A 25,331-nucleotide genomic window follows, 5' to 3' on the forward strand; every position below is an offset into this window, starting at 1 on the left:
TTCTAGACAACAGAAGTAAACCGATCTGTTAAAGATAAATTCCCCAGGCCGGGTGCAGTAGCTCACGCCTGTAATCCCAGCACTTAGGGAGGACAAGGCCGGCAGATCACCTGAGGTCACGAGTTCCAGACCAGCCTGACCAATACAGTGAAACCCTGCCTCTACTAAAAATACAAAAATTAGCCAGGCGTGGTGGCACACGCCTGTATTCCCTGCTAATTGGGATGCTGAGGCAGAATAATTGCTTGAACCCGGGAGGTGGAGGTTGCAATGAGCTGAGATCATGCCATTGCACTCCAGCCTGGGCAACAGAACCAGACTCCATCTCAGAATTTTAAAAAATAAAGAAAGAAAAAAGAAAAAGATAAATTCCCGTACACTCTATCGTATCTACTCCTCACCCTCTGCCTCAGGGATAGAAAACAGCTGCCTTCAGCTATTCTCCCCCAAAGCTTTGCAGAGCCCTCCGACCTTTCAGAAAACCTGCTCCTTTCCCTACAATTTCTCTTACCACCGTGACCGATCTCCTACAGTGAGCATGGAAGATGCCATAGTCCCCAGATGTCTGAGGAAACTAGAGTATGCCTTCCCCCAACCCATACTCCACGAAATAACTTGTCAAGAGGCAAGCGGGAAATAGCCACCTATTACATGAATATTTAATGTGATGATGTATCTGATGTAGCTGCTAGCATTTTTAGCACACACAGCTAGAAAGTGTTTTTCTTGCCGGGAGCAGTGGCTCAAGCCTGTAACCCCAGTACTTTGGCAGGCAAAGGCGGATGAATCACTTGAGGTCAGGAGTTTGAGACAAGCCTGACCAACATGGTGAAACCCTGTCTGTACTAAAAATACAAAAATTAGCTGGGCGTGGTGGTACATACCTATAGTCCCAGCTGCTTGGGACGCTGAGGCAGGAGAATGGCTTGAACCTGGGAGGCGGAGGTTGCAGTGAGCTGAGATGGTGCCATTGTACTCCAGTCTGGGCAAAAGAGTGAGACTATATCTCAAAAATAAAAGATTTTTATAGGCCTTTGTGCTGACCAGAGGAGGAAAAATGAGTAAAAAGACTGAAACACGAGGCTGGCATTGCTATACACCTATGTTCTTGAGTACTGGTGGCGCCATGGATTAGATGAACACCTCGGAAGCCAATCTGACACCAGACCATCAAAGTCCTTTGGCCTGAAGTTCCATTTTGGCAAAAAAAAAAAAAAAAAAAAAAAAAAGATAAGATAAAAAAAGAAAATCTCTAAAGTATGTAAATAGAAGGGAGCTATGATATTTGGAAACTGTGGGCTTTGAGTAAAGAGGCTGATACTCTCAACCTGCTATAGTTTCATCATGATCTGAACAATTTACTTCCTCTTTCTAGCCTTCCATCTCTTCCTGCAACATAAGACGTGGTTTTCAATCTCTCCACCACACAGGAAAAGGAAATCAAAATAGATAAAGCCCACACCAGGAGCAGTGGCTCACGCCTGCCATTCTAACACTCTGGGAGGCCGAGGCAGGCAGATCGCTTGAGCTCAGGAGTTTGAGACCAGCCTGGGCAACATGGAGAAACCCCATCTCTACCAAAAATACAAAAAATTGGCCGGGCATGATGGTGCATGCCTGTAGTCCCAGTTACTCTGGAGGCTGAGGTGGACTGATCTCGTGAGCCTGGGAGGTGGAGGTTGCAGTGGGCCAAGACTTCACTGCTGCCCTTCATCCTGGATGACGGAGCAAGATTCCCTCTCAAAAAATAAAAAGAAAGAAAGAAATAGACAAAACCCAATGTTGGCAATGCTCTGTGACTGATATCTTAGGGTTGGTGGAGAGAGTGGACTTAGCACTTATGGAAGGAGACATATTTCCTGGGTGCCACAAGGCCACATATACCCTGGTAAGACATGGGGGAGTGTTGGGCTGCTACCCACCTTTCATCTGTTTGTCAGGCAAAAATGCTTTCAAGATCATTCCACTTGATTGTCTTTTAAATAAAAATAATGTGGGAATGTGAGGCCGGGCACAGTGGCTCACGCCTGTAATCCCAGCACATTGGGAGGCCGAGGCGGGTGGATCACGAGGTCAAGAGATCGAAACCATCCTGGTCAACATGGTGAAACCCTGTCTCTACTAAAAATACAAAAATTAGCTGGGCATGGTGGTGCACGCCTGTAGTCCCAGCTACTCGGGAGGTTGAGGCAGAAGAATTGCTTGAACCCAGGAGGCGGAGGTTGCAGTGAGCCGAGATCGCGCCATTGCACTCCAGCCTGGGTAACAAGGGTGAAACTCCGTCTCAAAAATAATAATAATAAAAATAAAAAATAATGTGGGAATGGAATGGAATTGCTGAGTGGCTGGCTGGGTGTATGCTTAAATTTTCAGCAGCTGCCAGACTGCTTTCCATAGTGGTTGTACCATTTTACATTCCCCCAGCAGTGTGAGCTTTCCAGTGCCTCCACATCCTTGCCAACACTCGGTGTGGTCACTCTTTTCAGTCTTAGCCTTTCTAATAGTTCTGTAGTGGTATCCTCTTGTGGTTTTATTCCGTATGTCTTCCTTGAGACAGAGCCTCACTACGTTGCCCAGGCTGGAGTACAGTGGGCCCATCACAGCTCACTTTCTCTTCAGGAAAGTCTTCCCTGATCTTTCAGTCTAGGTCGGAAGCACAGTAATATACAGTCATGAGGCCCCAGAGTCATCCCTTTTGACTATTAGTGCAACTGTAATTTTTTTTTGAGTTTTTTTTTTTTTTTTTTTGAGATGGAGTTTCACCCAGGCTGGAATGCAATGGTGCGATCTTGGCTCACTGCAACCTCCGCCTCCCAGGTTCAACCCATTCTCATGCCTCAGCCTCCCAAATGGGATTAAAGGCACGAGCCACCACGCCTCACTAATTTTTTTATTTTTGGTAGAGACAGGCTTTTGCCATGTTGCCCAAGCTGATCTTGAACTCCTGACCTCAAGTGATCCACAAGCCTCAGCTTCCCAAAGTGCTGAGATTATAGGTGTGAGCCACCGTGCCTGGCCCACGGTTGACTCTTAAGACTACAACCTTGTTACTTCAGAGTTGGTCTGAGGACTGAGATATATCACCTCCTACCCATCAGTTCAGCCCAAGAGGTTGAGGCTGCAGTAAGCTCGATGGCACCACTGCACTCCAGCACGAGCAACAGAAGGAGACTCTGTTAATGAATGAACCCATCACTTCTCTGAGCTTCAGTTCTTCATTTGAAAATGGTGAAAAAAAAAAAAAAATTCTCGGCCGGGTGCGGTGGCTCACTACTGTAATCCCAGCACTTTGGGAGGCCGAGGTGGGTGGATCATGAGGTCAAGAGATCGAGACCATCCTGGTCAACATGGTGAAACCCCGTTTCTACTAAAAATACGAAAAATTAGCTGGGCATGGTGGCACGTGCCTGTAATCCCAGCTACTCAGGAGGCTGAGGCAGGAGAATTACCTGAACCCAGGAGGCGGAGGTTGCAGTGAGCCAAGATCATTGCACTCCAGCCTGGGTAACAAAAGCAAAACTCTGTCTCAAAAAAAAAAAAAAATTCTTTCCCTGCTGTTACATGAGCAAGTTCAGAAGTGGTGTGTATAAAGTGCTTCCTACCTAGACAGGCAGTCTGGAGTTTGAAGCCCTACCTTGTCATTTGGGGGCTGTGGAATGGTCTCAGTGCTGGAGCAGAGAGTGGCATCTGGTGCTCGGTGTCATCCTAACCCCCACAGTCCCTATTGTAGTTTGCTAGGGCAGCCACAACAAAATACCACAGAGGAGGAGATAAACGACAGAAGCTTATTTTATCGCAGTTCTAGAGGCTGGAAGTCCATGCACTTTCCTCCTCTATAAGAGGTCACAGCGTTTCCCACGAGCTCGTATATGTGGTGGAGGGAGAGGCTGAAGGAGCAGGTGCCATGGGAGCCTGAGCCACCTGCTGGGTCACTGGCGTCCTGGGACCTGCTTGAACCTGACCCCATACACAGCTCACCCTGGGGTGCTGGAGGCTGCTGTGCACGCCCCAGGTCATTTAGTAGCTCAGACATCACCAGGACACAATGTGCCATTCAGGTCCCAAGGCCCTTGGTGTCCTGTGCTCAGGCATTCAGACACCACTAGGTGCAGGGATAAGCCAAGAGCTGCTTTCCAAATGAAAAGAGCTACTGCAGGAGGAGGTTCCTCTACAACCTCCAGTTCTGCACTCTGAATCTTTTGGAGCTTGTGAAAGGCTGCGTAAAATAATACACTGGATTTGGGGTGGCGGGGGTGGAAAGTATAATCCAATTATCTATTTAAACTACCTCACCCTAGATAGTATATAGATTTAGTCATGTCATAGTAGGTTCAGTGGAAAAATACGATGCATAATTTTTATAATGAAAAGTCATTGCCATTTTATTGTCTACTCCCCAGTGAAAAAGGCAGAAGTTGAAAAGAAATAGAAAATAAAGTGTAACAATATATTTGCCTACTGAAAAAAAAAATCCACTGGATTTGAAACACAGGTGCTCTTACACTCATTAATTTTTTAAAACACTCATCCAGGACTTACTGAGAAGAATAATTTACAGTTCTAAGTGGAATATTTTAGTGGGAAGGACAGTGGTTCATTTCTATGATCGTTCTATTGTGACTGAAACGGTTTGTTCTTTTGTGATTTGTAGGCATTCCCTCTACCTATTTACTTTCCACCTCTGATGTTTACCCTTATGCAAATTTCTCAGCCCCTGACATTACTTCTCCAAAGCCCGCATGAGGCCAGTCCAGCCTGATTTCCTGTTACAGGAAGGAAGGCTTTTTCACCATGGTATTTGTGTCACCAGGTTACAAGATTTAAAAATCGATTGCGAGTGACAGTAACTTAAAAAAAAAAAAGAATCAAATATGTGGGCTACTCTGGAAGAAGAAAGCATTGGAATGTAGATTTTTCTTTGTTTATTTGCAGAGACATGAACCCGCTTATATGCGTTTAATTTCCACATTATTCATGGAGAGTCTAAAGTCAATTTCTGCCAACAAAAAAAAAACAACTTGAAGAGCTGTTTAAATTCTACTGGTGAGACTCAAAGGTACAAAGGGGAAAATAGGGGTTAAGAAAAAGGAGAAAAGAGAAAGAGAGGCAGAGGGAAATGAAAATGTGACCCAAATGGGAGCCAGACAATGGAGATGCAGAAAAAGCAGCGGGGAGGGACGGAGTGCAAGGGGGAGGGCTGCAGGATCTGAAGATCTACAGAGAGCAGAGCGGGCAGAGACACTAATACAGAGAGATGGAGGGAGGAGAGAGGACGGAGAGAGGGAGAACTCGGAGAGCCAGAGCCAGAGCAGCAGAAAGGGAGCCGTAGAGAGACACAGGAAAGGACTAGGGTGAGACAAGACAGGGCCCAGGCTTGTGGATTCTTTTTTTTGAAATGGAGTCTTGTTCTGTCACCCAGACTGGAGTGCAATGACGAGACCTCGGCTCAGTGCAACCTCCACCTCCCAGGTTCAAGCAATCCCCCTGCCTCAGCCTCCTGAGCAGTTGGGATTACAGGCACACACCACCATGCCTGGCTAATTTTTGTATTTTTAGTAGAGACAGGGTTTCACCATGTTGGTCAGGCTGTTCTCAAACACCTGACCTCAAGTGATCTGCCCACCTCGGCCTCCCAAAGTGCTGGGATGACAGGTGTGAGCCACTGGGCATGGCTTATGTACCATTTTAACAAAGGAAAGGGGTTTGCTCTTCAAGGAAAGTCCCTCATAGAAAAGTGACCTGGAAATACCTGGGAAATTGATGGAGGCGCAGGTTCTGGTAGTGAGGTCCGTCTGTGCACACTCACCTCAGTCCCCAGCATGAGCTGCTTTTCTTTATCTTCTGGGTAGAAAACGACTTCACAAAAGCAAACATATGTTCTCTGCTTTTGGGTAGATAAAAGGAGGGCCTAGCTCTTCCCTTATCTGTTGATTCTCAGTGGCCTTCAGCTCAAAATAATCCTTATGCCAAAGTGGTGAATTTTGGGGTGACTTAACTTGATCCCTTTCAGGCCACTGATGAGTCCATCTTTCCCCATCCAGGCAGAGCTAAGAGAAACCTGTGAGGTGGCTGGATGGGTTTCTTATTTAAATATAGAGTCTCATTAAGAAACATTCATTAACTCATTGGGCACTCCTGAGCCCCCGCTCTGTGCCAAGCCCTATGCTGAATGATACTGAGACCCCAAAGTGAATGAGACCCATCCATGCTCTCAGGTACCTCCCATTCCCAGGAAGGGCACAGATAGGGCAGAGTGCTTAGGCCCGTAAGAGGGTGTGGTGACTGGGAACCAGGCTGAGCGTCACCTCTCAGAACTACCTTCCCTGTAGGGTTCCCCTTAGGGTGAGAGAGCGACATACCTGCTCAAAGCAGCCACCATTGTGCATTTCATGCTGGGGAAATCCAGGCAGGAGCCTCCGTGGCTCTTGTCCAAATGTTGCTAATCTTCTTCTAGTTCTGCTGGTCAGCCTGGAGCAGCAGCAGGGCCTGAAACCTCTCCCTTCTCCTCAATCCTCCTTCGGCTTCTTCATCTCCTTCCTGAGCCAGGTGTGCGTTAACCTCTGTGATAAAGGTCACTCTTGCAGGTTCCCTGCTCCATCAAGATGAAGCAGCAAGAACAGAGGCAGATTCTGTGGGTCCTGAAACCTTCCACCTTGTGTGGAGGTCCCACCTTGCTCTTACTCCCCCCTTTCTGTCCATCTTCCCTTCTGCAGGGCCTGCCCTGCAGGCTTGGAGCTCAGGTCGGATGTAGAGACCACAGCCTCACAGGCTTCTGTCATCCAGAGATTGGACCCTGACAGATTCCAGGTGGAGAGAGATTTGGGGATCTAAATGAGGGGCAAACTGGCCCACCTGAGGTGGCAGGGAAGGTTTCCTAGAGGCATTGCTGCTATTCCTCATTGCACTTCCAAATTTTAGTCACGTTCCACTTTTACAATTATCTGGTATCCTTTGCACTATTATTTACTCAAAAATTTTCCTTAAAATGGCTCACTATTTGTCTTTAGCCTTTTTTTTTTTTTTTTTTTTGAGACGGAGTCTCACTCTGTTGCCCAGTCTGGAGTGCATTAGCACGATCTCCACTTCCCAAGTTCAAGCGACTCTGCAGCCTCAGCCTCCTGAGTAGCTAGGATTACAGGTGCGTGCCACCACACCCGGCTAATTTTTGTATTTTTTTTTTTTAGTAGAGATGGGGTTTTACCATGTTGGTCAGGCTGCTCTGGAACTCCTGACCTTATAATCTGCCCACCTGGGCCTCCCAAAGTGCTGGGACGTGAGTCATTGTACCCAGCCAGCCTCATCTTAAAACAATAATGTTTATCCCATCATGGGATTAATATGCTAGTTCCAATTCTTTTACTGTAATAGACACTTAAACATCGCATGTAACCCTTTTGGACAACTGTCACGTGTAATCCCTTAGAATCATCTCACGTACCCTACACCACTGACACCTGAAACCTATTTTGGGAAACACTCCTTCAGGTGAATCTTGAAGGATGAACAGAGGTTTAGATGGAACCAAATCGAGGAAGAGTTTTGTGCTGAGAGCAGGATGAGAAGTTTCCCGGAAGGTGTGACAGAAGCTGCATTAGTTACCCATTGTTGCCTAGCAAATTACCCCACAGCTTCACTTTTTGTTTGTTTTGGTTTTTTGAGTCGGAGTTTCACTCTTGTTGCCAAGGCTGGAGTGCAATGGTGTGATCTTGGCTCACTGCAACCTCCACCTCCCAGGTTCAAGCAATTCTCCTGCTTCAGCCTCCTGAGTAGCTACGATTACAGGTACAAGCCACCATGCCCAGCAAATTTTTGCATTTTTAGTAGAGACAGGGTTTCACCATGTTGGCCAAGCTGGTCTCAAACTCCTGACCTCAGATGATCCATCTTGGCCTCCCAAAGTGCTGGGATTACAGATGTGAGCCACCCAACCCCAGCATCCTATGTCCTTTTGACATGACCCTTGTAGTATATGATAATTCCCTGCTTTGGCACAGCAAATATCCCGGGCTCACCTTATATAATTCTTATTTCAAATCTGAAATCAGGCACATCTCTAAGGAGTCTTGAAGAAGTTTCATTTTCATGGGAAATGGTATTTTAGAGACTATAATTTAAACACTAAGTAAGGGTGCTGTTTCCTACTGTTAACATATACAGCTAGAAAGAGACATTCTTTAGAAAAAGAAATGCTTTTCCTGAGTTCACACTAGTATTTCCCATGCAAATGAAAGATTCTTAGGTTTTAATTTAAATGCATTGGTTTCATATTTCTATCTCTTTTCTCTGGCCCTGACGCATAATTACTTATTTGCTATTTGTTTTGAAATAATCATGCAACTTTTTGCACTAAGAATAACAATACTGAATTCAGTTGAGATTTTCATTTCTTTCAATCAGCAGGATCTATCTCACTAGAGTTGTCCAGTCATTGTACACAGGTAAAGTAGCTGGAACTAATTTTCCCGTGTTACTACGCCACCAACTTTCCACCCAGAGTCATTTCCACCAGTTTAGTTTTCACTTTTAGAAATGGCTTCGCTCTTACGTTTTACTTTTTTTCTTTTTTCTTTTGAGACGGAATTTCGCTCTTGTTACCCAGGCTGGAGTGCAATTGCGCGGTCTCTGCTCACCGCAACCTCCACCTCCTGGGTTCAGGCAATTCTCCTGCCTCAGCCTCCTGAGTAGCTGGGATTACAGGCACGCGCCACCATGCCCAGCTAATTTTTGTATTTTTAGTAGAGACGGGGTTTCACCACGTTGACCAGGATGGTCTCAATCTCTTGACCTCGTGATCCACCCGCCTCGGCCTCCCAAAGTGCTGGGATTACAGGTTTTTTTGAGACAGAGTCTGACTCTGTCGCCCAGGCTTCAGTGCAGTGGCACGATCTGTGCTCACTGCAACCTCCGCTTCCCGGGTTCAAGCAATTCTCCTGCTTCAGCGTCCCAACAAAAATGTTTCAGCCAATTCCCACTGAAATATATATTTCAGAAAGGAGAAAACTGATCCCAGATAGAAGGTATGGGATGCAAAAAGTCATGAAGAGCGAAGAAAGCAGCAAATACACGTAAAAATGTAAATGTCCTTTGTATAAATGATGCTAATGCTGTCTGGTGGGATTACACTAAAAGTCCCGGCAAGGTTACTATGTAATTCACGGGGAGGAGGCAGTCAGTGACGCTAAGTAAATCTAAGGTCATTTTATTATTCAGAAAAAAGGCAAAGTTTAAATTGACTTTAGACTTTGGTAAACTGGGATTACGTGCACATGCCACCACGCCCGGTTAAATTTTTTTTTTTTTTTTTTTTTTTTTTTTTTGTATTTTCTAGTAGAGATGTTGGTCAGGCTGGTCTCAAACTCCTGACCTCAAATGATCCGCCCACCTGAGCCTCCCAATGTGCTGGGATTACAGGCGTGAGTCACCGTGCCCCAGCCTTATTTTGTTTTTAATGCTGTAAAGTATTTACCCGGTTACTCAGTCAACTGTTAAGCAAAAGGCTTAAGAGTTCACATTCCGTCTCCGTCCCCTCTAGGTCCCTCCCTCCTCCTGTAGGTGAATAAGTTTAGTTTTTTGGTTTATTCTTCCACTGCTTCTTTCAAAAAGTTTAGGCAAATATGTTTATGTATTAGCATTTCACCCCTCTTCGGAAAGGGGTAGCATTTTAATATATAATCTACTACAATTTGTTTTTTCCTTTCCAACCTTTTATTTTGAAACTTTTCAAGCCCATGAAAAAGGTGGAAGAATTGTACAATCAACACCCTTCTTTCACCAAGATTCACCAATTGTTAACATTTTGCCATATTTGCTTGATTAAAAAAAATTTCTATGAATCTATATACATGTGTGTGTATGTGTGTGCATGTATCTTGTGTATACACACAAGAGAAGGAATGAAATATATATATATATTATATATATCAATTGACTTTCGACTTTGATAAGTGAATCATGCATGCTATAATTTCTTTTTTAAAAAGACATCTAAAATGGAAGGAGGTTGGGCACCGTGGTTCATGCCTGTGATCTCAGTATTTTGGGAGGCCGAGGCAGGTGGATCACTTGAGGTCAGGAGTTTGAGACCAGCCTGGCCAACAGGCTGAAACCTCGTCTCTACTAAAAATACAAAAATTAGCCGGGCGTGGTGGCAGGCACCTGTAATGACAGCTACTCGAGAGGCTAAGCCAGGAGAATTGCTTGAGGCACAAGTTGCAGTGAGCTGAGATCGTGCCACTGCACTCCAGCTTGGGCAACAGAGCAAGATTCCATCTCAAAAAATAAATTGTTAGAAGGATACAGAATTATTGAGTATAAAAGGAAGGGAAACGGGCCGGGCGCGGTGGCTCACGCCTGTAATCCCAGCACTTTGGGAGGCCGAGGCGGGTGGATCACGAGGTCAAGAGATTGAGACCATTCTGGTCAACATGGTGAAACCCCGTCTCTACTAAAGATACAAAAAATTAGCTGGGCATGGTGGCGCGTGCCTGTAATCCCAGCTACTCAGGAGGCTGAGGCAGGAGAATTGCCTGAACCCAGGAGGCGGAGGTTGCGGTGAGCCGAGATCGCGCCATTGCACTCCAGCCTGGGTAACAAGAGCGAAACTCCGTCTCAAAAAAAAAAAAAGGAAGGGAAACGATATTCCATGTAATAAGAAAGCTCCTTGGTCTTCATTCGCAGCAGGAATTCAGACGGTGAAAGCAGGGTTAGGATCCTTCTGACCTTTTGCGTTTTAAACGGGTGTCAGAAAACCTGAGCTGGGGCCGGGGCTGTGGCTCTTGCCTCTAAGTCAGAATCCACCCCAGCAGAACTATAGCGCAGCGCCGTGGCCTGGGATAGCCGGTCCCCGCAGTCCCCGCCGTCCCCGCCGTCCCCGCCAGCAGGACGCAGTGCAGCAGGGTTGGGCACCCATGCGGAGAGCTCATTGCCTTGGGAGACTGTCAGTAGGAAGGGTGGCCCGCCCCTCGCTCTTCACGCAAGGCCCATTCGTGGGGAACCTATCCTAAACCATCCCTAGAGGAGCTGCCTCTGGGTCCGACTTTTCTCTGCAGCAGAGCAGCTCCCTGGATGGGATGGCTTGAAAGTCAGTCCTCCACACAGGCTTGTGACCGCCTCGCAGCATGAGTGTAGAGCTAGCCTTCCCTCCTCAATCCCGGGGGTCCCCGACCCGCGCCCCCATTCCCCCACCCCAGCCTCTGGTATGGGAAGAGGCGACGTCTCTCCCGCGAGCCTGCCCGAGCCCGCAACGCCCTCAGGAGGCGCCCGCCCCGCCCTCTGGGCTTTCCGAGGGCAGCAAGGAACGTGCCTGCTCCAGGGATGAAGGGGCGGTGAGGGTCGCCCCTGCAGTGTCCCGCCTGGGAGCCAGCCAGGTCTTCTCCTCGCTCCGCTCTGCCCGGGCTCGACCCGGGGTTGGATCCGGGTTCGGGAAGTGAACGGCCAAGGCACGTCGGAGGTGGCCCTGCTGCCACTATTCGAGGGCTGGCCGTAAGCCAGAAGCTAGCGGTGGCGGCAGCTGCGCGTGTGGCCATCTGGGCCGTGGGCCGAGAGGTGGGGAAGGGGAAGAGGGTCCGCCTGGTCACTGCCCTTACACCCCTCCTCCTCTTAAAAAAAAAAAAAAAGACGAGTTGGGGGTACGGGGATGTTTCAGTGATGCGTGTGCGTTCCGGAGCCACACCACCCTCCAGAAGCAGGGCCACACCTTGCCCTGACGCCCACAGTGAGAAGTGCCTTCTCCCAGAAGGGCCTGCACCAGAGACTTTAGTCTTTTTTTTTTTTTTTTTTTTTTTTTTTTTTTTTTGGAGAGATCTGTAGAGATTGAGGTCGCTCCAGCCCTGGATCCAGGGAGGGCTGCACTATCAGGGAAAGCAGCTTCAGCAAGGCCTCACACCTCACAGTGAGTCACACTGGACTCTTCTCATCCCAAAGATCCCTGGACTATGGAGCATTGTCCTGGGCTCCCTGAGGTCCCATGGGAAACTTCTCAAGCACGGATGCTGCCATCTGACACTGTGGCCTGATCCCACCCCTGGATACCTGGGAATTCTCATGAACACCTGGAGGCCTGGTGCTACCTGATACTGTGACCTGATTCTATTTCCATCTCACAAAAGTTAAAGGGTAGATCTACATGCAGTCAAATCAATAATTAGATTAATGGGCTGATTAAAGGAAAAAACTTCAGACGCATTAAATTTAACTCAGGTTAATTGAATAATGCATTAATCAGGTAGCTTCCAGAACCAGAAAAGGTTCAGAGAAACTTCAGGGTGCTCAGTCTGTCTGTAAATGGTTGAATAACATCTACCACAGAAGAAAGTGAGGTAGAGGAAACTAAGGTAGGCACAGAAACATCTAGACTGGTAACAGTTGGGTGCTTGCCTTATTTGAACCAGGTTTGAAGTCAGTTGGCTGCCTGTGATTGGCTGAGACGCAGCTATTTTTACAATAGCAGGTTACAGACTGTTTACACATCAAGTTAGGTTACAGTTCACTATGTATGGAGAAATCTTTAGACCAAACTTAAAATAGAAGGGAGGGAGCTTTAGACCAAACAATGTTAACAGGGCAAATATTTTCATTTACAGGTACAGATTGGTCAAACTGCATAAAAAAGCAATACCCATAAATTTGAGTTGCCTGTTGAGGCATTGACACAATGTAGACACTTTCGGGTAAGCTTTCTTTTGCTCAGCAAAATGTTTGCGCCTGGAGGTGGGACTGGGCCTGAGGATTGGCTGGGAAGGAACTCACTGCAGCAATGGGAATGCTGCATGTCTTGGAAGGAGTTGTGTGAGTGTATGCACTCATCAAATGTACCTTCAAAACTCATCAAATGTACCTTCTCATTGTATCACGTGCTTTTTAAAAAAAAGCTAAAACTAAAACTCATCAAATGGTACAGTCCAACTTTGTACTTTTTACTTCATGTAAATTTCACCTAAAATATAAACAAATATGAAACTCTAGTTAAAGGCATAACTGCTGGAGTGTTTAGGGCTCACAGGCACTAAATTCTGCAACTCACTCTGAAATACATTTAAAAAAGTAGAGACGGAGTTTTGCCATGTTGGCCAGGCTGGTCTCCAACTCCTGACCTTAGGTGATCCAACCACCTCAGCCTCCCAAAGTGCTGGGATTACAGGTATGAGCTGCCATGCTGGCCCATTTTTTGCAATTTTCTTGTATGTTTGGAAATTTTCATAATAAAATGATAGAAAAGAGACTGGATATGCCTTTTCCTCTTTTGAAGATGACTTTTTTGTCCTTTATGAGTGTTTTAAAAGTTTTCTTATCTATATTTTATGAACTTCTTGTTAAGGTTATGCCTAAATGCTTTTTTTTTTTTTGAGACAGAGTTTCGCTCTTGTTACCCAGGCTGGAATGCAATGGCGCGATCTTGGCTCACCGCAACCTCTGCCTCCTGGGTTCAGGCAATTCTCCTGCCTCAGCCTCCTGAGTAGCTGGGATTACAGGCACGCACCACTATGCCCAGCTAATTTTTTGTATTTTTAGTAGAGACGAGGTTTCATCATTTTGACCAGGATGGTCTCGATCTCTTGACCTTGTGATCCACCCGCCTTGGCCTCCCAAAGTGCTGGTATTACAGGCGTGAGCCGCCACGCCCGGCCGCCTAAATGCTTTATATATTGTCACAATAAAGGCATCTAACAGGAAAATGAACTTCAGTCTTACCTCACACTATTGGAAAAAACTAACACAAAATGGGTCATAAACCTAAATGTAAATGCAAAAACTATACATCTTTTAGAAAAATACATAGGGAAAAAAACTTTGTGACCTTAGGGTAGACAAAGATTTTTATATTGGACACAAAAAAACATAAATTATAAAAGAAAAAAAAAATCTGATTTTTGGGGATTTTCTTAAAATGAAAAACTTCTTTTAAAATATACTATTTTCTTACTAGCAAAAACACAAGTCACAAACTGAGAGAAAATACTTGCAGTACATATATTGAAAACACAAAGAAAGGCCGGTTGTGGTGGCTCATGCCTGTAGTCCCAGCACTTTGGGAGGCCAAAGTGGGCAGATGACCAGAGGTATCTCTGTACACAGAGATGGATCAGCACAGCTGGAAGGAACCAGACACACACATGCCCATGCCCACATGCATACAAGCACACATGCACACTGACACGTACACCAGAGCAAGAGCTGGAGTGCAGTGGTGTGATCTCAGCTCACTGCGACCTCTACCTCTTGTGCTCAAGCAATCTTCCCACCTCAGCCTCCCAAAGTGTTGGGATTACAGGCATGAGCCATGGCACCCAGCCTAGAATCTTACTTGGGGTAAAATGAGAATCCATTGGAAGGTTTTCCCTTTTTTTAAAAACACAGCCTTGCTCTGTCACCCAGGCTGGAGTGCAGTGGTGTGACCTGGGCTCACTGTAGCCTCCACCTCCCAGGTTCAAGTGATTCTCCTGCCTCAGCCTCCCAAGTAGCTGGGATTACAGGGGCACACCATCATACCCAGCTAATTTTTGCATTTTTAGTAGAGACAGGGTTTCACCATGTTGGCCAGGCTGGTCTCAAACTCCTGATCTCAGGTGATCCACCCGCCTCAGCCTCCCAAAGTGCTGGGATTACAGACCTGAGCCACTGTGACTGGCCCATTAGAGAGTTTTAAACAGGAGTGATATGGTGTAACTTACAGTTAAGAGATCGTTCTGGTGCCAGGTGGGGAATAGCCACATGGGCCAGGGCAGAGCATATTGCAATAATTCCGTGAACAATGGTGGTGCCACAGTGCTTATATGAAAAGATGCCTTCACCGTAATTTAGCCATTGAGTTTTTTTCTTTTTTACAAATGTTCCATGGATTTTCATAAATTGTTTGCCAACCATTGCTCTGGACTAACCTCCTCATTTTCTAGGTGAGGACACTGAAGCTCTGGGAAGAACAGAGATTGGCGCAGGCTAAGGAAGATCTGTCAGTCTCTCTCGCACCATAAAGGCAGAGCCACCTTTCTCAAGGGGCTGTATATTGAGGCATTCTTGCATGGCTATAAATAAATAACTGAGGCGGGGCACGGTGGCTCATGCCTGTAATCTCAGCACTTTGGGAGGCCGAGGTGGGCAGATCAGCTAAGGTCAGGAGTTCAAGACCAGCCTGGCCAACATGGTGAAACCCCATCTTTACTAATATTACAAAAATTAGCTGGGGCATTGTGGTGCATGCCTGTAATCCTAGCTACTTGGGAAGCTGAGGCAGGAGAATTGCTTGAACTGGGGAGTTGGGACAGGGAGGTTGCAGTGAGCCGAGATCACGCCACTGCACTCCAGCATGAGGGATAGAATGAGACTGTGAAAGAAAGAAGAAAGAGAAAGAAAGAAAAGAAAGAGAGAAAGAGAAAAGGAAGGAAGGAAGGAAGGAAGGAAGGAAGGAAGGAAGGAAGGAAGGAAGGAAGGAAGGAAGGAAGGAAGGAAGGAAGGGAGAGAGAGAAAAAGGAAGGAAAGACGGCAGGGAGGGAGGGAAGGAAGGAAAGAGAGAGAGAAAGCTTACATAGGTGTGAAAGAGAACTGTCAGCACGAGCAACAAATCCAAGTGACCTGTCTTGTTCGTGGTCCTGACATGGACACATGGGTTCCATCTGACGGCAGCCCGTCCCATCACAGCTACTGCTCATGCATGCATTCGGGATGCCCGAAGTGAGGCTGAAGCAGGCATTCCTCGATTCAGCCCTATCATAAGGATGCTGGGGCAATGGTGCAATCAGAGGACAACGCTGGGCTGAGCAGGGGCCACTGCAAGTAAAGAGACCAAGCTGACTCCCAGCAGCCAGGGCCACTAAGGTGGGTGCTGAGGCGGGGGCCAGGCTGGGAACATGAGAGGCCATTTGGGTAAGGAGATAAGTTGTGTGGGTGAGGGCCAAGGGTTTGACCTCCTAGTATGGCTGGAGAAGCAGAGACAAGAGAGAAAAGGGCCAGAGCAGGCCATCTGGCAATGCACTGCCCTCTCTGCATTGCGTGTCTGGGGCTGCAAAAATAGGCGAGCTTTTCCTGCCAGTTCGCCCACTACCCGCCCTCCGAGCATGCGCGTCCTCCGAGATGGCAGGAATTGACTTCTCTGGGGCCAATGAGGTGCCACGTTCCTCCAGGCTCATCCAATGAACTTACCCAATGCTTTTGCGTCCACCAATGGAGTTTCGAGTGCTGTGTGGCCAGGCTGGCCCCGCCTTCCGTGGTAAGAGAAGGCCAGGCCGGGGAGAAGGCGTTCCAGGCCGCACCTTCGGCGTCGTGAGATTCCTGTGAGGCGTCGTTTGGAAGCCGGCCGGAATTTTGCTTCTCTAAAAAGAAAAAGAAGGCTAGGGACTCAGATTCTTGGATTCTGAGGAAAGAGAAGGCTGGGGACCGAGATTCTGGCCCTGAGGGGAAAGAGGGTTAGGGGCCTGGGCTCCCGGGACTGGGAGGGGAGCGGCCCAGAATGGCGTGTCCCGCGGGAAAAGGTGGTTGGAACCCAAACTCCTTGATCCCTACCTAGGACGGGGCTGGGCTCTCAGATTCCTGGGTTCTGATGGGGCTGGGGCTGGGACTGGGCCTAGGGCTGGGGGCTGAGATCCTGGGTCCCTGAGAGAGTGTGAGGGTGAACCTGGACCCCTGTGGCTGAGGGAGAAGCGGCCTTCGGGACCACACTCCTGACCTTGAAGTTGGAGGGCACTGGGTGGCCAGGCCTGAGAATTAAAACCATGGAAACGTGGTAAACCTGTGAACTCGCTCCAGCTCACAAGCTGGTTAGGGACAGATGGACTTCAGAGGTCATGGTCATGTACACCATAAACCCCACTGTGAGGCCGGCACAGTGGCTCAGGCGTGGAATCCCAGCACTTTGGGGGTCTGAGGCAGGCGGATGACCTGAGGTCAGGAGTTCAAGACCAGCGTGGCCAACATGGTGAAACCCCATCTCTACTAAAAATACAAAAGATTAGCCAGGTGTTATGGCAGGCACCTGTTATCCTGGGTATTCAGGAGGCTGAGGCAGGAGAATCTCTTGAACCTGGGAGGCAGAGGCAGTGAGCCAAGATTGAGCTACTGCACTCCAGCCTGGGCAACAGAATGAGACTCCGTCTAACAAAAATAAAAATAAAAAGTAGATGAAAACACCCCACCTTCAATTCAGTACTTGCCAGGACCTAGATTTATTTGATCTCACACGCTCTGGCTGTAAAGTTGCCTTCTCTCCCTCAAATTCACAGATCCCGACCAGCTCCTCCCAAACCTCTCCAGAAGAAGCCATGGGAACCCCTTGTATCCAGCATTTGCTGATCCTCCTGGTCCTAGGAACCTCCTTCCTGACCTGTGCGTATGGGGGACATAGGGGAAAGCAGTCATGTCACAGAAGGTGGATTGATGCCTTGGCCCATGGAGAAGTGCTTATCTTCTCGTTTTCTCCCCAGCGGACCTAGAGCTGCGTTGTCAGAAGGGTCTGTCTATGACTCTGGAAGCGGATCCAAGCAATATGTTTAACTGGACCACAGAGGAAGTTGAGACTTGTGACAGAGAGACACTTTGCCAGGAAACCGTACTAATGATTAAAGCAGGTGAAATGAGATAGGACAGCTGGGCGAGGTCAGAGGGAGGGTGATTATGTCCATGCCAATGCTTGTCCCCGTTTCCCAGGCCAATGGTGAGGGCCACCATCCATTTCCTGTCCCTTCTGTCTCATAACAGGGACTGAGACAGCCATTTTGGCCACGAAGGGCTGCATCCTGGAAGGGGTGGAGGCCATAACAGTTGTCCAGCACTCTCCACCTCCCGGCCTGACCGTGATCTCCTACAGTAACTACTGCGAGGATTCCTTCTGTAATGACAAAGATAGCCTGTCTCAGTTTTGGGATTTCAGTGGGACCACAGGTACCCTGGAAATGAGGGAGACAGGTGCTAAGAGAAACTCCATAAAGAGCTTGTGTATGGCCTCTCTTTGAATTCTGACCTGGCTTAGTCTAACTGGCCCCTATCCCAAAGTACCTCACAGTTCAAGTAATTTTCTTTTTTTGAATTGTTTTTTGGGATCTAAACACTTCTCAGAGCAGAGAGACGCCAGTGAAGGCTGGAGTGTAAATTGGGTTTTGTGTTTATTAAGCAATAAGACAGGCCGGGTGAGGTGGCTTAGACCTGTAACCCTAGCACTTTGGGAGGCTGAGGTGGGTGGATTATTTGAAAGCAGGAGTTCCAGACCAGCCCGGCCAACATGGTAAAACCCCGTCTCTACTGAAAGTGCAAAAATTAGCATAGTGGCGCACGCCTATAATCCCAGCTACTGGGGCGGCTGAGGCAGGAGAACTGCTTGAACCCAGGAGGTGGAGGTTGCAGTGAGCCGACATCACCACTGCACTTGAGCTTGGGAGACAGAACAAGACTCTGTCTCAAATAAATAAATAAAATAAAAAGGCAATGACGTCAGTGTAGGTTTCTGAGTAGGGTGGTATTAGCAGTCTAACAAGTATTGATTTCCCATTGCTGCATGAGAACAGCCCCGTTCCCCAAATTTACAAGGCCTGTAGTAACTTGGCCCTGCCTGTCTTTTCAGCTTCATTTCCCTCTTTCCTCTCTCATTTACTGTGTGCTAACTGGGGCTAATACTCAAAATGCTTAACAATGTAGATGGCACTAGCCAATCAAAATGGATGCCGGCCATAAAAACCAACAAAAACAGCTCAAGGAAACAGCTGTCCCTACAAGCTGAATATCAGCCCTGCAACTTCTCACATTCCCCGGATCCACCAGACTGGCTCATACCACCTGACCCTTTTCCTTGCTGTCTCCTTTACTCCTCCTCCAGACCCCATTTTCACGTAGCTAACCCCTATTCATCCTCCGTGTCAACTCAGGTATCAGCTCTTTGAAAATATTTGCCAAATTCTTTTAGGTAGTTCAGTATTCCTCCATTCCTTTGTCCTTATACCTTGAACACAGCAGCTACTAAGTTAATTACTTACATGTCTTTCTCTTAGAGATGCTAGATGACAGGAACTATGTTGTTTTCACCTTTGTATCTTTACACCTCAGCAGAGTTTGGAAGTCCGATTGATGGAGATTTCGCAGCAGAGAACACCAGCTGGGGAAGGATGGGGAGGCTGCAGTAATGGGCCTTGATTAGAGCGGCATCTGCAGGAAAAACCTGGGGAAGAGAAGGCAGCAAGGAACGGCATCTCTGGATACAGGACCTGCCCTTAACCATCTCTCTTGTTTCCCTCCAGCTTCCACTGTGTCAGCAACACTTCATTGCCCAACCTGTGTGGCTTTGGGGACTTGTTTCAATGCTCCTTCTCTTCCCTGTCCCAATGGTACAACTCAGTGCTATCAAGGAAAACTTGAGATCACTGGAGGTAAACTGAAATGAACATCTCATAGTTTCAGAGGCTGGAAAACCAGACCTTTGAGTAGCTCCCAGGAGATTCTGACACTGAGCTCTCCAGGGATGAGGGAGGACTGGATTCTCCTCTGATTCCCTAAATGTCTCTCCCCGTCCTTCCTTGTTCTGTAGGTGGCGTTGAGTCATCTGTGGAGGTCAGAGGCTGTACAGCCATGATTGGCTGTAGGCTGATGTCCGGAATCTTAGCAGTAGGGCCCATGTTTGTGAGGGAAGTGTGCCCACGTCAGCTTCTCACCCAATCTCGAAGGACTGAAAGTGGAGCCACCTGTCTTCCCATTCCTGTTTGGGGGTTACAGCTACTGCTGCCATTGCTGCTGCCATCATTTATTCACATTTCCTAAGAAGGCACTTTGGACCTGGCTCGGAGGACATCATTTTTGACTGGGAGCCGTCTTACTGTTGGGGTTCAACAAGTTGACGTGTAGGTGGGAATTTAAGGGAGAACAGATACTATGAATGTATTTGACATTTTTAATACAATTTCTGCTGTGATTTTTGTATGCAGTAGGCATTACTAATAAACATTTCTGCTGTGATTTTGTGTGTTTCAACAATAGAAGTGGAATTTTGGTGCTGAAAGAGCCTTTACAATTCATCTTCTCCAAACCACCCATTCTCCAGAAAGAGAATCTGAGATCTGGAAAACTTCAGTGAGTTTCCTACATTTAGCTATGGCCAGAGCCAAGGCAAGAACTTAGATATTTTGACCTAAAGTCTAATTTTCCTTTCACTCTAATACGCTAACTCCTGCTAGCTGGAGAAGTAACTAGCATTAGCCTCCTCCAGAGCACTCCCAGCCCAATCTTAAGGCTGCTGTTTTGGGGTCCTAGGATGTAGGGAACCAGCCCTACATCACCCGTGGGTGCCTCGAGTTCAGTGGTGACAAAGGAATGAGAAAAAGATTAAGAGAGAAAGTGGGACAAGGGGGCCATCACTCATTACTGGAGGAGACAGTGAAGGCCCCGAGCTCTGATCATCCACACTATTTATTGATTGCAATCACTTTGATCTATAGGGTAGGGGTGGAGTGATGGTGGATGAATCAGTGAGTCGAAACTGGTATGTCATCCTAAGGACTGATAACAGTGGTAGTTTAGGAGTTTCACAAAACAAGAACATGTGGTTATCTTTAGTTTATTATCTATGTACAGCTGATGGATCATGGACCTTACAAGGAGCCTAGAAGTCTGGCTACGTCATAGTGCTACAAAGGGGTTTTACGTCCTTGAGCATGGTGTTTATGGTAACAGAGCCTACGTCACCCTGCACCGGAACATGAGGCGTGGAGAGGCCTTCCTCCTCAGAAGCCTCCTGCGGCCTTCCACAGTTTGTTGTGCCTTGTTTATGTGTTACTCATAATCAATTTATGTAGGCACTCTGTAAGTCCTTTCTCCTTTGCAGCTTTTCCCAACACCAGGAGGTATGGCCAAATGAGAAAAATCAGACTCCAAATTCTCCAATTATGGGCCTGCTGCAGTGGCTCATACCTGTAATCCCAGCACTTTGAAAGGCAGAGACGAGAGAATTCCATGAGCCCAGGAGTTTGAGACCAGCCTGGGCAACATAGTTAGACCCCATCTCTCCAAAAAAATATAATCCAAAAATTAGCCTGGCACGTGGTGCTCGCCTACAGTCCCAGCTACTTGGGAGGCTGAAGTGGGATGATCACTTATGTCCACAAAAAGAGTCAAACTCTAAAATATTTGAAAAGAATTATTCTGAACCAAATATGAGTGACCATGGCCCATGACACCGCCCTCAGGAGACCCTGAAAATATGTGCCTGAGGTGGTCAGGGCACAGTCTAGTTTTAGACATTTTAGGAAGACATGATACAATCAAATGGATGTAAGATGTACATTGTTTCAGCCCAGAAAGCAAGACAACTCAAAATAGAGGAAACTTCCAGGTGATAGGTAGATTCAAAGATTTTCTGATCGGCAATTGGTTAAAAGAGTTATCATCTAAAGACCTGGAATCAATAGAAAGGAATGTCTGGGTTAGGATGATAAGGGATTGTGGAAACCAAAGTTTTATCACACAAATGAAGCCATCAAGTAGCAGACTTCAGAGAGAATACATTGTAAATGTTTATCAGACTTACGATCTGTTGATGTTAATGCTGGTCAGCTTTTCCCAAAATCCAAAAGGGAGATGGTATAATGAGGCATGGTCAACCCTTCCTTCCTGGCATGGCCTGTACCAGTTTTTCAGGTTAATTTTCGAAAGCCCTGACTGAGAGGAGGGGTCTATTCAGATGGTTGGTGGGAGGCAGCCGTGGCTTAGAATTTTATTTTTTGTTTAAAACCAAACAAGGAGCTCAGGAGGCTGAGGCTGCAGTGAGCCATGATCATGCTTCTGCACTTCAGACTGGATGTGAGTCTGCATTGAAAAAAGACAGATTCTCTGGTTACAGTGGGCCCCGTTACTGTGTCCCGCCTGTCCCGTTACAGTGGGCCCCGTTACTGTGTCCCGCCTGTCCCGTTACAGTGGGCCCCGTTACTGTGTCCCGTCAGTCCCGTTACAGTGGGCCCCATTACTGTGTCCCGCCTGTCCCTTTCCCGCTCATCCTTCCCTTCCCTGGGGCTGATTAATGACTCTGCAGTGGACTTGGGAGGGACGGAGACAGGGAGGAAGGGCTCATTAGGGTATGGTGAATGGGGACCTGTGACTACTGGGGGGGAAATATCTTTTGGAAATTTTTATGCTTATTTACTTATTACTGAAAAACACATAAGCTCTATCTTATCTTATTGTAAAAGACTCAAATGATACAGAGGTGTACAGAGCAAAGTAAAAGAAGGTGAGGGTAGGAGGAGACAGATATTTTCTCCTTAAAAAAAAAAACTTTTACTGCTGGGCGCGGTGGCTCAAGCCTGTAATCCCAGCACTTTGAGAGGCTGAGGCGGGTGGATCACGAGGTCAACAGATCGAGACCATCCTGGTCAACATGGTGAAACCCCATCTCTACTAAAAATACAAACAATTAGCTGGGCATGGTGGCGCGTGCCTGTAATCCCAGCTACTCAGGAGGCTGAGGCAGGAGAATTGCCTGAACCCAGGAGGCGGAGGTTATGGTGAGCTGAGATTGCGCCATTGCACTCCAGCCTGGGTAACTAGAGCAAAACTCCGTCTCAAAAAAAAAAAAAAAAAACCTTTACTAAGGCTTAATTGACACACAGTAAATGGCACTGGAGGTGGGAGGAGAAACTCTTAGTGCAAACCTTTGTTCCCCTCCCAAAAGACTGGGGAGTTTGGCCATAGTATATATATATACCAACCAAGTTCTTTCTAGAAAGTTCTGTAGTTCTACCCACAGAGAAAGGAAAAAAAAACATCTTGGGACACCGAACTCACCATGCTAAAGGGAAAAGCCAGGCTTGGGTGTGGAGTTACACCCAACTGCCTCCAATTTTGTTCCTAAATACATAGCTGCAAAGAGAGAAGGCTACGCACCTCCCCGGCAGGCCTTGCTCATAATTTGGCCACCAGGAAATTCCTTGTGGGCCCCAAGATCTTTATCCTAAAACAGTCTGTTGAGTTTCACCCTGACAATGTAATTAACAGCTCATCCTCACAGGTACTGGACGAAGACAGAACCAGAAGTCATCCCTCTGCTCACCTGAGATAAATGCCTATTCGACGGCTTCCTCTACCAGATGTCTAGTTTATTTTATGTGAAAATGCAAATCTGGCCTGGCACAGTGGCTCACACCTGTAATCCCAGCACTTTGGGAGGCCAAGGCGGGTACATCACTTGAGGTCAGGAATTTGAGACCAGCCTGGCCAACAGGGTGAAACCCCATCTCTACTAAAAATACAAAAATTACCCAGGCATGGTGGCAGGTCCCTGTAATCCCAGCTATTCAGGAGGCTGAGGCAGAGAATCACTTGAACCTGGGAGGCAGAGGTTGCAGTGAGCCAAGATCAGGCCATTGCATTCCAGCCTGGGCAACCATAGCGAAACTCCCCCTCAAAAAACAAAAAAAAATGCAGATTCCCTGAGCACAAGATGACTGCACAATTGACCGCTCCTCTACCCTCTCCTTTCACATGGAAAATGTGGATTCCTGAAGGCTGATCAAAGCCTCAAAAGAATGCAACCGCTTCTCCTTTCTATCTGCTCTCCTTTCTCTTTCCTCTTTCCCCTATTGCCCACTCCTTTCCCCCCTTTAAATATTGAAGTCCCCAGATCCTCTTTGGAAAAAGCACAGATCACAGATGTTTCCGTGGTTTTGTGTTTTTTTCCTTGACATGTCCTAAACCTTGGCAAAAATAAAAAATAAAAATAATTAAGACTCACCTTAGTCGTTTTCTTTGGTTTATACCACTCTCTTGCAGTTTAAGTGCTACTCTAGCTAATTCCCTGTCTTTGTCCTTAGGCAGCCAGTCCCCATTGTGTCAGTTCTCCCTAAAGAGGAAGAAGCAGCACACCAAAATCAAATTTTAACTTAGGGCTGGGTGCAATGGTTCACACCTATAGCCCCAGCACTTTGGGAGGCCAAGGCAGGTGGATTACTTGAGCTCAGGAGTTTGAGACCAGCCTGGGCAACATAGTGAACACAGTGTAACCCTGTCTTTACAAAAAATACAAAAATTAACTGGGCGTGGTGGTACATGCCTGTAGTCCCAGCTACTTGGGAGGCTGAGACAGGAGGATGCCTTGAACCGGGGAGGCAGACAGTTTGCTGAGGTCATGCCACTGCACTCCTCCTCCCTAGATGATAGAGCATAACCCTGTCGAGAGAGAGAGAGAGAGAGAGAGAAAGAAAGAGAAAAAGAAAAGACAGAAAAGAAAAAAGAAGGAAGAAAGGAAGGAAAAAAGAGAAGGAAAGAAAGGAGATGGGGGAAGGAGGGAGTGAGGGAAAAAGAAGAGCAAAAGAAAAGAAAAAAAAAGTTGATGTCAGGGCATGGTAACAATAAGGTATTTTGACTTCTCTTGCCCACGGGAGCCCTCTAGCTGCTGCGTTGAGAACAGGCTGGAGGAAGACAAAACGGGCAGTGGGAGACCCTCTAAATTGCCATTTGCCAGGTTTTTTAAAGCTGAATAGCTTAGATCACACAAGACTTGTTTTCTGGTCACAGCCCCGCTGACTAAAACAGAATCTAGTCCAGACAGAATAAATTGAAGAAACTGAACAAAAACAGAAAACGGCAGCGAAAGCGATACTAGCGGCCCTTATTGCTCGTTAGCTCAAGACACTCCCACCAGCACCAGGGCAAATGCCATCGCAATGACCCAGAAGTTACCACCCCTTTCCATGGCAAGGATCTGGAAGTTTTTACTGTGGGTGAGGTGGAGAGTCACTGTAGGGTTTTGCTAGAGAGAGTGTTCATTTTACCTTTTTTAAAATGTCTTCATTTCTTCATTATTTTGTTTTTGAGACGGGTTTGCTGTGTTGCCCAGGCTGGAGTGCAGTGCTGCAGGAAAGGGGAGAAGAAATTACATTTTTCTTCCTTTCTATAAGCAAACTTCCCTGAGTCCTCCTCCTGCCCGTGGGATGTATCCTGCCTTGCAAGTTTTGTAAGTGTATAAATTCTTGTATTCTTGTTCTCGATACTGATAACTAAGTTTCTGTAACACAGTGAAGGTCATGAGTGACGCCTAAGCAGGCTGAACTCCGGCCATCTAGGAGCTGTATCAAAAGGCAACAGATAAGGCCCGTGCTAGAATCCTAGAGCTCTACAGATATCAAGCATCTGTGCTGCAGAGCAAGAGTCATTTATAAGCCTGAGTTAGGTGCCGGTCATTGCTTAACAAACTGCCGTTGTTTTGGGGCCACTGTGTACTTCACGTATAAAAAGTCAAGCCCAGCCGGGCGCAGTGGCTCACATCTGTAATCCCAATACTTTGGGAGGCCGAGGTGGACGGATCACCCGAGGTTGGGATTTGGAGACCAGCCTGACCAACGCAGAGAAACTCTGTCTCTACTAAGATTACA

General features: G+C 47.0%; 1 protein-coding gene and 1 long non-coding RNA gene across 6 annotated transcripts; one reads left to right on the forward strand and one right to left on the reverse strand.

Annotated features, from left to right (window-relative positions):
• Positions 1–4,905: 4,905 nt before the first annotated feature.
• On the reverse strand, positions 4,906–24,923 carry LOC118150148 (uncharacterized). Of its 4 annotated transcripts, XR_013530973.1 has the most exons (8): positions 24,732–24,923; positions 23,693–24,126; positions 21,494–21,771; positions 18,954–19,135; positions 16,964–17,082; positions 16,135–16,304; positions 6,360–6,560; positions 4,906–5,856 (listed from the first exon to the last, which is right to left on the reverse strand). It is a non-coding gene; the product is annotated as an uncharacterized LOC118150148 (long non-coding RNA). The 4 variants fall into 4 exon arrangements; XR_013530972.1 differs by having other exon boundaries at positions 4,906–6,560; XR_004738061.3 differs by lacking the exons at positions 4,906–5,856; positions 6,360–6,560 and adding an exon at positions 8,674–15,762.
• TEX101 (testis expressed 101) lies at positions 16,155–19,926 on the forward strand. 2 transcript variants are annotated; one of them, XM_054249590.2, is made up of 6 exons: positions 16,155–16,201; positions 17,211–17,313; positions 17,412–17,555; positions 17,686–17,868; positions 19,215–19,343; positions 19,502–19,926. In XM_054249590.2, exons 2-6 carry the CDS (start codon positions 17,250–17,252, stop codon positions 19,729–19,731), a joined length of 750 nt encoding a protein of 249 aa, XP_054105565.1. In that variant the 5' UTR covers positions 16,155–16,201; positions 17,211–17,249; the 3' UTR covers positions 19,732–19,926. The 2 variants fall into 2 exon arrangements, with proteins under 2 accessions (XP_054105565.1, XP_035140950.1); XM_035285059.3 differs by having other exon boundaries at positions 16,199–16,265.
• Positions 24,924–25,331: the final 408 nt, after the last annotated feature.

The sequence above is a fragment of the Callithrix jacchus genome, chromosome 22 (assembly GCF_049354715.1).
Source record: "Callithrix jacchus isolate 240 chromosome 22, calJac240_pri, whole genome shotgun sequence".
Lineage (NCBI taxonomy): Eukaryota > Metazoa > Chordata > Mammalia > Primates > Cebidae > Callithrix > Callithrix jacchus.